This window comes from Aquarana catesbeiana, linkage group LG02, assembly GCF_042186555.1.
Source record: "Aquarana catesbeiana isolate 2022-GZ linkage group LG02, ASM4218655v1, whole genome shotgun sequence".
In the NCBI taxonomy this organism is placed as follows: Eukaryota; Metazoa; Chordata; class Amphibia; order Anura; family Ranidae; genus Aquarana; species Aquarana catesbeiana.
The window spans coordinates 102675351-102691172 of record NC_133325.1 but is presented as its reverse complement, the minus strand read 5'-3'; the positions used below and the strand labels follow the sequence as shown (position 1 = coordinate 102691172).

Below are 15822 nucleotides of genomic sequence, written 5' to 3'. Positions count from 1 at the left end.
GATTTTGTGTTCACTCTACAGAGATGTGACCCTAGCCTGATGGCGCCCCCGAGGCACGTTTTCATGCGTGCCAAACTGCGTGGTGCTGTAGAACCATGTGGTTAGGTGCGTTGTGATATTAAAAAAGGGTCGAGGATTTCTTTCCCTGCGTTTCTTGCAGGTAGAGCAGTCCGTTGAAAACTGCGTGGTGCTGTACCTGCAGCACGTGTGTGCAAACATGCATGTACTAACTGTACGCTTGTGTGTATATAAAGCGCTGCGTAAACCGTTGGCGCTATATAAATCCTGAATAATAATAATAATATAGGAAATACAAGGAATTGCTGACCTGCTTCTGAAAATGCTTGCTGCTGGGTTGTTATACTTTCTAAGTAATGACCTAGAACTAATCAAAATGTTACACAAAGCCCTTCTCTGCCTAAAAGTAAAACTGAAGGCAAAGCTTTTTTTTATATTTTTTTATATTTAGTTTTGGATAGAATGGATTAGAAGACTGTCAGGTTCTTTGCTGTCTGTGACCCCATTAGGGAGATTTGCCCTCTCTATTTGTCCTGTTTACTGTTATTATTGAAAGTGAAAGCAAATCCCAGAACAAGAATAGAGGGGAAATCTTCTGAGAGATGTCCTTTCACTTCCTGTTGTGCCTATGGGACAGGAAGTGAAGGGAATTCTCCCCCAATGGGACACAGATAGGCTATACAAAATGAAAAAAGAGGTTTTGCCTTTAGCTGTACTTTAAAGAATCTAGCATTCAGGTGTCCTCTGATTGGCTGACACCTGACACATTTCTGGAATCAGAGTTGTTATGGAGGTGGAAGGTATATGGTACACAAAGTACGGGCTGCCATTATATGGAAATAATCCACGTTCATTCATACAAGCGGCAGAACCAGCACAGGAGGCAGCAAACAGCAGCTCAGCCAACCCCATGTAGTGTGAGCGGCGCGCTGTTCCTTACGTGTCCAGCAGGGGGAGTGCGGCGTGGAGCGGGCTGTGTGTACATGTGATCAGGAGGCACGTGTGACTTCCTCCTATCAGCGGAACTCAGGACTCTGCCACCGGAGACAAGCCGAGCCCAGCCTGTCCGCACATGGTGGAGGGATGGCGGCTGGATTCAAGTGAGTGTGGCACGGAGCTAAGATCGTCATCATGTACATCGTGCGCGGGGTCTGAGCTGACAGAGGAGATCCTCCCCTCCCCCTGCTCTTGTTGGGAATGTGACACCCATTAGAGGAACGGGAAGAGGTGTTGGAACAGGGGGGGGGGCCCTCATGTTTTGGAATGAGGAATCATCCATAATTGGGGGGTCGAGCCACTGTTGGAATTGGGGGGGGCGAGCCACGGTGGGAATGGGGGGGGCCAGCCGCTGTTGGAATTGGGGGGGGGGGCAGCCGCTGTTGGAATTGGGGGGCGGAGCCAGCCGCTGTTGGAATTGGGGGGGGGGGCAGCCGCTGTTGGAATTGGGGGGGGGCGTGAGCCGCGGTTGGAATTGGGGGGGGAGCGAGACACGGTGGGAATTGGGGGGGGGGGGCGCGAGCCACTGTTGGAATTGGGGGGGGGGGCGAGCCACTGTTGGAATTGGGGGGAGGGGCGAGCCACTGTTGGAATTGGGGGGGGGGGGGGCGAGCCACTGTTGGAATTGGGGGGGGGGGGGGGCGAGCCACTGTTGGAATTGGGGGGGGGGGGGGGCGAGCCACTGTTGGAATTGGGGGGGGGGGGCGAGCCACGGTGGGAATGGGGGGGGCCACTGTTGGAATTGGGGGGGGGGGGGGCGAGCCACGGTGGGAATTGGGGGGGGCCACTGTTGGAATTGGGGGGGGGCGCGAGCCACGGTTGGAAGCCCGCTAACTCTCCCTGTGCTGACAGAAGGCGGCTTCCTCCCTCAGTCTCCTCCGTGTCCCGAGCTTCCCTTGTGTCTCCCTCTTTCCTCGGCTGTACATCTACTCCTGCTAAAGGAAGGCTTTGCCTTTCAGCCAATCAGGAAACAAGTCTTATGACCCACCACCTGATTGGCCGGGAGGAGAATCGGTGTGATAATAGTGAATATGCTGTCACACAACTGGGTGGGCTTGGAGCGCGATGCCCTGAGCCCACCCTTTTTTTGAAGCCTATTAATCACCTGCTTTAAACCCCCCCCCCATTGGAATCCACCTGTCCGGCGCCCTGTATGTAGATTAGGGGTCCGGACACAGGGATGGGGGGGCGGCGCCCCTAATGGACGGGTCGCCACTGTTTGCTAGAGGTTACTGCACAGCGTTACTGCTCACTGATTAGTTGCTAGATAGATTATGCCACAAATGCAAAGCTGTCCCCTTGCAATATTAAAAGTGTTGTTTTGCATTGCCGCATAATATGGGCAGAAAGGACGGGGTTAATGGGGCCGACCAGGATTACATTCAGAAACAGTACTGTCAATGAGCAAACCAAGCAGAGACCAGTGATGTTCCACCCAAAAAAAATGCATGAATGTGCCTTAAAAAAAAAAAAAAATTGGATACATTTTTTTTTTTTTTTACTCACCTCTAAATGCCTGTTGCTAGGGGGTCCCTCGTAGTCTGCCTCTTTCAGCCTGGGCTGGTGACATCACTTCCCCTCGGCACAGGAAGGGCTCAGCTCTGCTCCCTCCCTCCTGTCAATCATCTGGGACCCATTACAGGTCCCACATGACTGAGCGGCCAATCATGGCGCCACTTGCGCATGCGCGGTGGGTGCCCGGCTGTGAAGCCACAGTCCAGCGCCCACAGTTGCAATGCCGGCGCCGCCGAACAGAGAGGGAGATGAGCGTGGCTTCTACCCCCGCATCGCTGGACCCTGGGACAGGTAAGTGTCCGATTTATTAAAAGTCAGCAGCTGCAGTATTTGTAGCTGCTGACTTTTAATTTTCATTCTCAGCAGAGCAAATGAGCGAATTCCAATTGTAAATCACACAACATACCACCTGCCTGCTCATCCATGCCCACCAGTGTTCTATACTGGCAGTGCTGGTAATGTTGTTAAAGAGCAGAGAGGTAGAGAAGAGTGATAACATATTAGCGGCTCAAACAACCATGCACATGTTCTCAATCAGATCGTAACTCTCACCACCCACCGGCTATCCTCATCCATGCTGCCTTAGGACTGTCATTGCCTCCTCTCTGTGATCCTCCGGCCCCTGCCATTGCTCATTAGGCCTCATGTACACTGCTGCTGGTAAACGGACGTTCAGAGGCAGTTGGATGTTTTTTTTCAGCTGCCCCTGAACTCATCCAATGTTATCTTATGTGTACGTGTACACGGGTCATTTAATGTCGTTTTTAGGCAGTTGAGTTTGGAGGCCTTTTTTGGAAAGCAAAAAAATGAGTTCAGATGCTGAGTTTAGAGGCATTTCAATCGCTAAACTCGGTAACTCGCATTTAGCCGCGTTTCGTTTACAGACGTTTTTTCATTTTTGACTATTTGAAAAAAAAATTTTTTTTTTTTTTTAAACGCTTCTAAACACAGCAAAACACGGCATGTAAACGCGGCCAAATGGATGTTTTAAATGTGGGTTAATATCTGTCAAGTTAAATTGTTCAGGAGAGGTTGTAAAAACGTCCCGTGTACACTTGGCCAGTTCTGCTGTCAGGCAAGGACACCACAGCTTGGTGCTTCCCTTTCACTGCAGCTGCACTATGTGATGTGGAGAGATTGTGAGGATGTTGGGCCCCTCAACAATGAGAGGACCTGGGGTAGGTGCCCCTTTTGCCCCGCCTTAAAGACAGCCCTGGGGTGACACATGGTTGGAATTATGGATGACCCCCCCCCCCCCCCCCCGGGTTTTGGAATTGCTGATGGCCCCCCCCCCCCGGTTTTGGCTTGGGGGATGACCCCCCAGTTTTGGCATTGGGGATGACCCCCCCCGGTTTTGGCATTGGGGATGAACCCCCCCCACCTGGTTTTGGCATTGGGGATGACCCCCCCCCCCCGGTTTTGGCATTGGGGATGACCCCCCCCCCCGGTTTTGGCATTGGGGATGACCCCCCCCCCCCGGTTTTGGCATTGGGGATGACCCCCCCCCCCCCCCCCCCGGTTTTGGCATTGGGGATGACCCCCCCCCCCCCGGTTTTGGCATTGGGGATGACCCCCCCCCCCCCCGGTTTTGGCATTGGGGATGACCCCCCCCCCCCGGTTTTGGCATTGGGGATGACCCCCCCCCCCCCGGTTTTGGCATTGGGGATGACCCCCCCCCCCCGGTTTTGGCATTGGGGATGACCCCCCCCCCCGGTTTTGGCATTGGGGATGACCCCCCCCCGGTTTTGGCATTGGGGATGACCCCCCCCCCCCCCCCCGGTTTTGGCATTGGGGATGACCCCCCCCCCCGGTTTTGGCATTGGGGATGACCCCCCCCCCCCGGTTTTGGAATTGGTGATGACCCCCACCCCCGGTTTTGGAATTGGGGATGCCCCCCACCCCCGGGTTTTAGAACAAGGATTGACCCATAATTGGAATTAAGGTTGACCTATGGTTGGAATAAGGTGTGACCCATGATTGATGTGCGGGATGACCCATTAGTAGAATAAGGGGTGACCCATGATTGAAACAAGAAGTTACCCATATTTAAAATGAGGGGGAACTCGTGTTTGGAATGAGGAATAACCCATTTGTGGGGATGAGTCCTCATACTCCATACAGGTGGAAGTTTGTTGTGTGTGAATTTCAACTCCTTCCTCCAAAAATAAAGTTGTGTTTTTTTCTCTTTCAGGTCAGTGGAGCCGCTGGAATATTACAGAAAATTTCTAGTAAGTAATACAATTTTAATTTTGTGATCACAAATATTTCACCCCAAAACATCTATCATTTGTTTGCTCGTGATTCACAGCTGTTAAAGTAAATGGCTCCATGATTTTTATGTAGTCTTTCGAAAATCGTATCTAAGAATTTTCGTACGAATTTTGCACCATTAGTGGGCTGCAGTAATGGCCGATTTTCGTGCGGCAATCAAATTTGAGTTGGGGTGGCGGGGGGGGGGGGGGGGGGGAGGGGGGCATATGTAGGATCAGAACGATTCACCTAGGTGAGCATGTGTGTGTATTTTTATTTTTTTTATTCCCGAACTTCTCTTTTATATGTTGCTGATTACAAATAAATCTGGTGGTTGTATTATTTTGCTTTTTTTTAGGCTTTCCCCCCCCAAACCATCCTCCAGGAAGGTAGCATGATAAGCCCCACCCACCTACAGGAAAGATGGGGAAACTCAAGCAGCGACCAAAAGTCCCCTATATAATACCAATTGGGTGTGACCGGTTCTCTTTATGGAGACATCAGGGGTCTTTTTGAACCCTAATGTCTCACCTGTCTTCCATTGAAGCTAATGGAGAGCAGATGAATGGACATTTGCTAGTTTACCTCCTTCTACCCAGCGGCACCCACCTTGGGGTCCCTGGGCCTGCCAGTGGTAGCGCAGAAACTGGGAAACGTGGCAAGGGCGGTGTTGCCCAGCTCCCTCCCCCTCCAATCTCCTTGATGGACAGCTGCTGACACCTGTGAACTCTCTTGAGCCCTGATGCTCAGTGTGTGCTCTCCTTAACCGGAAGTTCAGGGAAGCCACACTGAAGGGTCTGAGCTGGCAGTGGTGAGCAATAGCTTTTCCCCACATATCGAGAAAACTATGTATGAGGGCAGTGTTTCTCAGCTCCAGTCCTCGAGGGGCCCTAATAGGTCATGTTTTCAGGCTAGCCATTATTTTGCACAGGTGATTTGATCAGTTTCACTGCCTTAGTAATTACCACAGCCGATTCATCTGAGGGAAATCCTGAAACCATGACCTGTTTGGGCGCCTTGAGGACTAAAGTTGAGAAACGCTGCACTAGGAAACGTCAAAAATTTTAATTGTGTATATAAATTTTTAATAAGTAAAAAAAATACCGAATACAATGAACCTGCAGGCGCTGATCCATTCACTCTTCCCCCATTCATAAATGACTACAATTTATCTTCTTTCTCTGTTGTAAGAGGAAGGGGAGGGATGAACCATGTAAACAATAGCATGTGATCCCTTTGATGCCCAGTCACAGCAATCACATGGTACCCAGCTCCTCGGATTGGCTCTGTAAAGTGTCTGTGTACAGGTCAGTACTCGGTGATGAGCAGGCAGGAAAAACCGCACAATGGCTATTTACCCAGTTCTGTTTGTAAACAGGCCCCAGTTGGCCGTGTAAAAAGTACCATGATGGAAAAGGATTACATAATTTTTTTACATTAAAGTGATTGTAAAGGCTCTTTTTTTTTCCTATAAAAATAATAAACATGTTATATTTGCCTGCTCTGTTGCAGTGGATTTGCACAGAGCAGCCTGGATCCTCCTCGGGTCCCTCTTCTGTGATCCTGGCCCCTCCCTCCTGTTCAGTGCCCCCACAGCAAGGAGGTTGCTATGGGGGCCCCGCCCCACCCCCTCTCTCCCCTGATTGGCTAGCTGACTTTGACAGCGGCGAGAGCCGCTGTTGTGTTTCAGCCAATTAGGAAGGAAATTATCGGACGGCCTAGACCAGTGATGGCGAACCTTGGCACCCCAGATCTTTTGGAACTACATTTCCCATGATGCTCAACTACACTGCAGAGTGCATGAGCATCATGGGAAATGTAGTTCCAAAACATCTGGGGTACCACTCGTGGACAGAGAGGGACCTCTGGTAAGTGTTAGGGGGTTGAGGGGGGCTGCTGCACACACAAGGCTTTTTATCTTCCTGTATAGAATGCATTAAGTTAAAAAAACCTTCTGACTTTACAACCCCTTTAAGTTTTTTTTCTTTGATCGAGCTATTCTTGTCTTGATGCCTGATTATTGTGACTGTGATTCATATGGAGGCATGATAAATCTCCTTTAACAAATCACTGGTGGTAGTTCTGTTATCTTTCATTGTCTTCAGTGCAGCAGTCTTTCTTGTAGATTATCTGTGATCATTAGTACTCCATTCTAGCAAATGCTGTTTGAATACATATAATCCAATATTGCACGTTGTGGTGTTTTTAATTTTTTTTTTTTCTATCAAAGTAAAAGTAAATATCGGCACCAGCACTTTTTAACATTCTAGTGTTTTTTTTTTTTTGTTTTTTTTTTATAGAAGGAGAAATGTCGGCCCGATGGAAGAGACCTGAGTGAATTCAGGACCACTACAATAAATGTTGGCAAGTATCATTGTAGTGTGGCATGGGCAGCATTCGTTCCAATGGGCAGGAGCGGTGTATACACCGTTCCTACACCGCCCCAAAGATGCTGCTTACAGGACTTTTTTTCTTGTCCCGCAAGTGCATGGCCCCAGTGTGAAAGCACTTAGGGTTTCACACTGGGAAGGCATAAGAGGCAGTTTTCAGGCGCTTCACAGGTGCTATTTTTAGTGCTAAAACGCATTAAAACTGCCTGTGTGAAAGGGGTCTAAGTTTGCGCTCATAAAACAGCGAAAATATTTAGCACCCTACATTTTCCATAGGCAACGCTTTAGAAGCCCTTACAGGTCATAGGTTAATGGACCTGAAATTATTGCTCTCGCTCTGGTGTATGCAGCGATATGTAACATGTAGCACGACCAACATTTTTGTGTATAGGCACCCCCAATGTGTGCATTTATGTTTGTGGGGAGGGGCTCAAACTTTTTTTTTTTTTTTTTGGGGGGGGGTTTATTTTATTTTTTTTTTTTGTCCCCAATGTAATGCTTTTTTTTTTTTTTAATGACCGTCTTCCCACAAGGAGACCCGAGCGCCCAGTCAGCGCGTCCGCTGGCTGATCGGAGAGCTGAACAAGGCCTAGATCGGCTTTAATTGGCTATGGTAACCCGGAAGCCATGACCTGACATCACTTCTAGTTTAGCCAGATGACAACTGAGACATTTTCAAAAATCAAAAGCATTCGAAAATGCAGATCTTGGTTTTTTCATCTCTATTGCTGTCACAAGGATGTTTATACTTGTGACAGCAATAAGTGATAAAAAAGAAAAAGATGTAAAGCAACAGTGTAAAGGGGGAAAAAAAAAAAGTAAAGTGCCCCCGTCCCCCATGCTCGCACGCAAAGACGAGGGAACGCATCTTTCCCGCATGCACGCACACAAACCGTGATCGGCCCACACATGTGAGGTATTGCCACGAATGAAGATCATGGGCATTAATTCTAGCACTTGACCTCCTCTGTATATATAAAGTGGTAACCTGTAAAGGGTGTGTGCAATTTTAAAGCATGGCATTTGCTATCTATTTACTCAGTCCAAGCATCATCAATTTATTCTCTAGGCCTTGGTGGTTCTAAGTAATTTTCTAGCAAAAAATTACTGATCGTTACATGTAAACAAAACGTGCCAGAAAAGGCCTGGTTTGGAAGTAGTTAAGGGTGTTTGTATTATCCTGGCATCTATATTTGATATGTTTTGAGAACATTTTAAAATATTTTTGGTCTTTTTTTTTTTTTTTTTCTTTTTTATATTTGTAAAAAAATAAAAACCCAGTGGTTATTAAATACCATCCAAAGAAAACCTTTTCTCTGACTCCCAAATTTTTTTATAAAATTTTATTTGAGTACATGTTGCTTGACTGGATGATTGTGGGTCAAACTATCACAGGAGTGAAAAATGGCTTGGTGATGTGGTATAACAGGCTGGTACTCGTCCTAGTGGTAAGACAGCTGCAGTTTTTGCATAAAGAAGATTAAGAATTATATTTATGGAGAGGGCAGCCATATTGGATGCGTGTAGCAAAATCATTCTTAGCACAGAGCTCTACTTTAAGTAATTAAAATTCATCTTCATGAACTTTTGCTTCCTGGCTGATTCACAGAGAGTTCACAGATTTGTGTCAGATGTGAATGTGCGGTCAGTAGTTGGGTGGACCAGACCAATCCTTTTTAATTTTCTTAATATTCATGGGAACCTGGAACATTTGTGGTCTGAGCAGTGTTTCTGTCCTGTTTTATTTCATGTATTTTAGTTACCATGTAAATGGTGACATTTTTGTGTGATTACAGGCTCAATTACCACAGCTGATGGCTCAGCGTTAGTGAAGATTGGGAACTGCACTGTAATATGCGGCATTAAAGCGGTGAGTTGTGACCTTCTCCCATGTATAAGTGGTAGCTTGGAAAGCTGCTTGTATGGAAATTACAGACTGCCAATTTGTGTCCCCCGAGACACGGCAACATTTTCTTTAAAGTGGAAATTGGCAAGATCTTTAATTTCATTGACTTTCCTAAAGGCGTGCATTGACCTTGTATGCCTGGTTTAACAGTTCCCACTAATTATTACTCTTCTGGTTGTGTAATATGTATTCTACTCGCTGATCTTGTGTTCCCCTTGTTTCTCCCATAGGAGTTTGCAACCCCTCCAATAGATGCTCCTAACAAGGGCTATATTGGTAAGTGATATAATTATGTGTAGGCTCAGCTGTCCTCATCAGAAGCGACTAGTACTTTACCTGTACTGGAGGTGAATAAAAAAAAACAAATACTACGCTTACAATGTCATTTACACTTTTTTTTTTTTAAAGTATACATACGTTTTGTACCTCTGTTTTTCTGGCCTAATCGTTTTGCATAATCCTATGACATGTAGGGTCCTCTTCTTTCTCTCTACCTCTCTGGAAGCTGGCAGTCCTGAGTGCTGCAAAGAATCGAGTTGGCCAGATGCTGCTCAGCCATTCGGGAGAAACTTTGTATTCTTTGAATTAATACAAAGCTTCCTCTGATTATCTGAAACTGGGGGACGGATGACTTCACAATCTCCAGCCCAGCTAATCGGAGGAAGCTTTGTATTCAATCATTGAATAAAGCAGCGATCAGTCAATCTGGATTATTTTCCGGGAGAGGGATGGGAAGTGAGGCTACAAACAGTTTTTTCAGTGCACACAGCTGCTGCATCTGTTGGTGATGTAAATTGCTTGGTCCAAACGACCTGATCAAAGTTCACTAAAAGCTGGCGATCGGCTTTTACAGTTTACAAATATTGTGTTTTTCTATCTCCGTTCATAATATGTAGGTTTGTGTGTACCGTATTTATTGGCGTATAACACGCACCTTAATTTTAAGAGGGAAGTTTCAGGAACAACTCTAAAATTCTAAATAACTTTGAAGCAAAATAAGGGTCCGTGCCCATGAATGCAGCCTTATCAGTGCTCATTTGCAGCCTCACCATTGCCCATGAATGCAGCCTTATCAGTGCTCATTTGCAGCCTCACCATTGCCCATTAATGCAGCCTGGCCAGTGCCCATCTGCAGCCTCACCAGTGCCCGTTAATGCAGCCTGCTCAGTGCCAATTAGACAGAGCTGGATCTCCTATGTACTCTGCTCGCAGTCGCACCCAGGCCCGCCTCCTATGATGGACATAATACCAGGCCAACGCTGGGACATGTGACGTCTATGCTAGGAGCCGTCCAGGAGGCTGGACTGGGCGTGACTGCGAGCTGAGCCGAGTACACAGGCGATCCGGTGTTCTATCGAATAGTGCCTGCCATTGAAAGTGCATGTGCAGTATGGAAGGGCACTGCAGCTTGTGTGATGTCACCATGGCGCATGCGCACATCATAGGAGGCCTTTTTCGACGGGAGATACCATTTGACAGCCACAATTGAAAGCTATGCAAAGAGTGGAGGGAGACCGCAGTTGTCAGGGCGGGTTTTGTCTGTGTTGCAACCTGCCCTTAGACGCACGCAAAACCCGCCGTTCAACACACCAAACCCACCCTGCAACACAGGCAAAACCCAACCTTGAGCACACTGTAAACCCGCCCCGCATTAGCGAGGCACAATCTGACAACCACAGTGTCCCTCCACTGTTTGCATAGCTTTTAATTGTGCCTATCAAATGGTATCTCCCGACGAAAAATGCCTCCTACGATGTGCGCCTATGGTAACTTCACGCCAGCTGATCGGAAAATCAGCTTGAGTGCCCTTCCATGCTACGCATGCACTTTTCGACGGTGGGCACTTTTCGATAGAACGTATGCTCTGTCTAATCTGGCGGCACTCGCCCCCTCCTTCCCCTCCAAGGCAGCCTATATCGGCGTATAACACACACCCACGATTTGCCCCCTATTTTCATGGGGGAAAAGTGCGTGTTATACGCCGATAAATACGGTATATTAGAATGCTGCCTCTTCAGGGATTCGCCATTTGTTTCCCTAATAATAAATTTTTTTTTTTTTTTTTTGTGTTTTCAGTTCCTAATGTTGAACTTACACCACTGTGTTCCCCACGGTTTCGGCCTGGTCCTCCAGGAGAAGAAGCTCAAGTCGCTAGTCAATTTATTGCAGATGTCATTGAAAAGTAAGATTTTGTGTGAATTGTCTTTTCTCTCCGTCTGTAGCGGACGTGTTAATGAGCAGCTGCAGACACAATTACAATCAGTCAGTGAACAATACAGTTGTTGAAACAAAGTACAAGGGCTTAAAGCAATTGCAATGTATCAAGTATGTAAACTCAGCCCCACCAGTGTCAGCTTTTACCTGTCTGACTAGAGTGATGTGAAACTATAGATTACCGTAATTTGCCTTTTACTAAGAGAAATAATGGTCTCCCTGGCAGATTACCAAGGCTTCTCACATTCTTTCTAGGTTGTACTTTAACTTGTTATCCTATAACAATGTTTCTCAACTCCAGTCCTCAAGGTGCTCCAACAGGTCATGTTTTCAGGATTTCCCTCAGATGAAAATAACGGAGAGCCTGAAAACATGACCTGTTGGGGCGCCTTGAACACTGGAGTTGAGAAACACTGCCACAGACTCTGTCCACTGATTGTTGAGTACACGGGCAGAATGGCATTCTGCCTATGTAAACAAGGCAGATTGCCTTCCCTTAGTAAAAGCAACCACACACACACACACACACTCTGCACAAAATCACTAGCTACGCACACAGTTAACCCTTTGATCACCCCTGATGTTATCCCCTTCCCAGCCAGTGCCGTTAGTACAGTGATCACTGTATTATTGTCAGTCTCCAAATTGTCTGTCGCTATAAGTCGCTGATCACCACCATTACTAGTTTAAAAAGAAAAAAATCCCATAGTTTGTAGATGCCATAACTTTTGCGCAAATAAATGAATATCAGCTTCTTTACGAAAAATATGTAGCAGAATACATTTTGGCCTAAATTTATGAAGGAATTACATTTTTTTTTTTTTCTTTTTTTTTTTTGGATTTTGTTTTATAGCAGAAAGTAAAAAAAAAATTTACATTTTTTTTTAAACTGTCTGCCCTATTTTGTTAATAGCGCAAAAAATAAAAACCGCAGAGGTGATCAAATACCACCAAAAGAAAGCTCTATTTGTGGGGAAAAAAAGGACATACATTTTATTTGGGTGCAACATCACATGACCACTCAATTGTCAGTTAAAATAATGCAGTGCCGTATCGCAAAAAATGGCCTGGTCATGAAGGGGGGTAAATCTTCCGGTGGTTAAGGAAGATTACTGAGTTATATTAATAAATAATATATATATTTTGTTCCTCCTTTTTGCTAGTTGCCTGGCTTTGCATGTTGGTCCACCAAAGGCTTCAAAGCATTCTTACTCTGCACTTGTTACGTGTATCATTCCAGGTCTGTGACACAGAAAGTACTAAAGCCAATGATAGGTGGGCAACTAGTATTCTCTGAAGTAATTTGTCATTTTACAGATTTCTTTTAGGGCCGTATTTTTTGTAGTAACGATTAATCTCTGCTACAAATTGATAATACCACCAGTTTATAGCTAGCGGGTCAAACTTGTGCTACACCATTACAGTAAAGAGGTTGTAAACCTGTCTGTGGAGGTTGTACCTACAGTGTGGTTTAGCCACGCCCCCTGCTCCTTCCTCACTGGAGCCTATGACTCCCACATGGCATGGCATGGCACTGTACTGATCCAGGAGTGATAGAAGTGTTTTGAAGGGGGTCCTAACCTTTTTTTACCTTAACCACTTCAGCCCTGGAAGGATTTGCCCCCTTAATGACCAGGCCATTTTTTGCGATGCAGCACTGCGTCGCTTTAACTGACAATTGCGCAGTCGTGCAACTCTGTACTTAAAACAAAATTGACGTCCTTTTTCCCCCACAAATAGAGCTTTCTTTTGGTGGTATTTGATCACCTCTGCGGCTTTTTTTTTTTTTTTTGCGCTATAAACACATTTTTTTTTTTTAATTTCTGCTATAATACATATCCAAAAATATAAAAAAACAAATGTATTCATCAGTTTAGGCCAATATACAGTGGGGCAAAAAAGTATTTAGTCAGCCACCAATTGTGCAAGTTCTCCCAAATCATTTTGACCCCATGGGGTGAGATCTTGCGTGGAGCTCCAGATCGAGGGAGATTATCAGTGGTCTTGTATGTCTTCCATTTTCTAATTATTGCTCCCACAGTTGATTTCTTCACACCAAGCTGCTTGCCTATTGCAGATTCAGTCTTCCCAGCCTGGTGCAAGTCTACAATTTTGTTTCTGGTGTCCTTTGACAGCTCTTTGGTCTTCACCATTATGGAGTTTGGAGTCTGACTGTCTGAGGTTGTGGACAGTTGTCTTTTATACTGATAACAAGTTCAAACAGGTGCCATTAATACAGGTAATGAGTGGAGGACAGAGGAGCCTCTTAAAGAAGAAGATACAGGTCTGTGAGAGCCAGAAATCTTGCTTGTTTGTAGGTGACCAAATACTTATTTTCCACCATAATTTGCAAATAAATTCTTTCAAAAATCAGACAATGTGATTGTCTGGATTTGTTTCCACATTTTGTCTCTCATAGTTGAGGTATACCTATGATGACAATTACAGGCCTCTCTCATCTTTTTAAGTGGGAGAACTTGCACAATTGGTGGCTGACTAAATACTTTTTTGCCCCACTGTATATTCGACTACATATTTTTTGTTAAAAAAAAAAAAAAATCGCAATAGGGGTATATTGATTGATTTGTGCAAAAGTTATTGCGTCTACACACTATGGGATAGATGTAGGGACTTCTATTTTTATTTATTTGTACTGTTAATGGTGGCAATCTGTGATTTTTAGCGGGACTGTGACATTGCGGCAGACAAATCTGACCCCAAATGGCACTTTTTGGGGATCAGTGACATTATTACATTGATCAATGCTATAAAGTGCACTGATCAATGTAAAAATGACACTGGCAGGGAAGGGGTTAACACTAGGGCGATGAAGGGGTTAAGTGTGTTCCCTGGGTGTGTTCCAACTGTAGGGTGGATGGGCTGCCAGGGACATGAGAGATCCCTGTTCTGGATCACTGGGAACACAAGATCCCTGTTATGTCGCTAGGCAGAAAGGAGAAATGCCTTGTTTACATGGGCAGTTCCCCATTCTGCCTGTGTACAAGGCGATCGTAGGCCACCAGCAGACATAGAGTCTGTGGCGCCCGCTATCCTCCTTGTACGGACTGGTAAGTCCGTTCGCGCAGGAGAGCCGACCTGCCGCAGTATATAGCAGGGAATGCATTAAGGTGAAAAAAAGGTTTTGGCTTTAGAACCTCAATTGCTTGAAAAATTGCAAATTGCCAGTGTGACATTAAAGTGGATCTTAAAGAGGAGTTCCCATTTAAAAAAAAAAAATTAAAAGTCAGCAGCTACAAATACTGCAGCTGCTGACTTCTAATAATCAGACACTTACCTGTCCCAGGGTCCATCGATGCAGGGGATAGAAGCTCCGCTTGTCTCCCCCTCTGTTCGGCGGCGCCGGCATTGCAACTGTGGGCGCCTGGCTGTGGCTTCACAGCCGGGCACCCACTGCGCATGCGCGAGCGGCGCCGCACACCGTGATTGGCCGCTCAGTCATCTGGGACCTGTAATGTGTCCCAGATGATTGACAAGAGCGAAGGAGCAGAGCTGAGCCCTTCCTGTGCCGAGGGGAAGTGATGTCACCAGCCCAGGTACTGAAGGAGGCAGACTACGAGGGACCCCCTAGCAACAGCTATTTGGAGGTGAGTAAAAAAGAAAAAATTTTTTCCAAATTATTATATTAATTTTTTTTTTTTTTCTCAGTGGAACACCACTTTAACTTTACTGAGCACCTCAAACTGAAAACACTATTTTAGGTCATTTTTTATTTTTCAAACTCGCCTATCCTTCTGTGTCTCCGTGCTTTATTTTGTTGAGAAATCACTTTTGAAAAGCACCTTTCTAGCATTTCTACTTGCTACCATCTTAAAGCGGTAGTGAACTCTTTGGGGGGGGGAAAGAAAAGTTTCCCCTTGCAAGGCAAAGGCATAATATGCTAGTATGCATCGCATTGGCCGGGGCACACAGATCTGAAGGAATGGCACTGGTATTCTGAGCCCGTGCACCAGTGCTGTCCCCGGCTGCTACTCACTAGAATATCTCCTATAACTCTGCACGTTTAGGAGATATTCATTTTACCTACATGTAAGTTTAGGTATAAGCCTACCTGTAGGTAAAAATACAGGAGGGTTTACTACCACTTTTAAGTAAGGGCAGATGATTCATGTACGTATACAACATGGAATCTATCTACCCTTAGCTCAGACATGAAGGCAGGAGGGTGTGCTCAATGGAGAGAACCCCCCCCCCCCCCCTCTCCTCCATATGAAAGAAATAAAATGCCTTTGAAGACTTCTGGGATGTTTGACACCATTTTGGCGTAGGCCAGAAAAAACAAGTAAATATGATATACCTTCCTATCTATTTACTAATGCTAGCAACATAGGGATTAAACATAGTTGATGTTGATTAACTGCTTCAGCCCCGGACCATTTGGCTGGCCAAAGACCAGAGCACTTTTTGCAATTTGGCACTGCGTCGCTTTAACTGACAATTGCGCGGTCCTGCGACATGGCTCCCAAACAAAATCAACGTCCTGTTTTTCCACACAAATAGAACTTTCTTTTGGCG

The 15822-nt window shown here is 45.9% G+C and overlaps 1 protein-coding gene across 1 annotated transcript in view; it reads left to right on the top strand.

Annotated features, from left to right (window-relative positions):
* The first annotated feature begins 964 nt into the window (after positions 1-964).
* The window catches only part of EXOSC8 (exosome component 8), a 29563-nt gene continuing 14705 nt past the window's right edge, over positions 965-15822 (top strand). The window contains exons 1-6 of the mRNA XM_073613299.1: positions 965-1118; positions 4721-4757; positions 7080-7143; positions 8966-9039; positions 9306-9351; positions 11152-11257. Coding sequence (XP_073469400.1) covers positions 1102-1118; positions 4721-4757; positions 7080-7143; positions 8966-9039; positions 9306-9351; positions 11152-11257 — 344 coding nt within the window. The 5' untranslated portion in view covers positions 965-1101. The remainder of the gene's footprint in view (positions 1119-4720; positions 4758-7079; positions 7144-8965; positions 9040-9305; positions 9352-11151; positions 11258-15822) is intronic.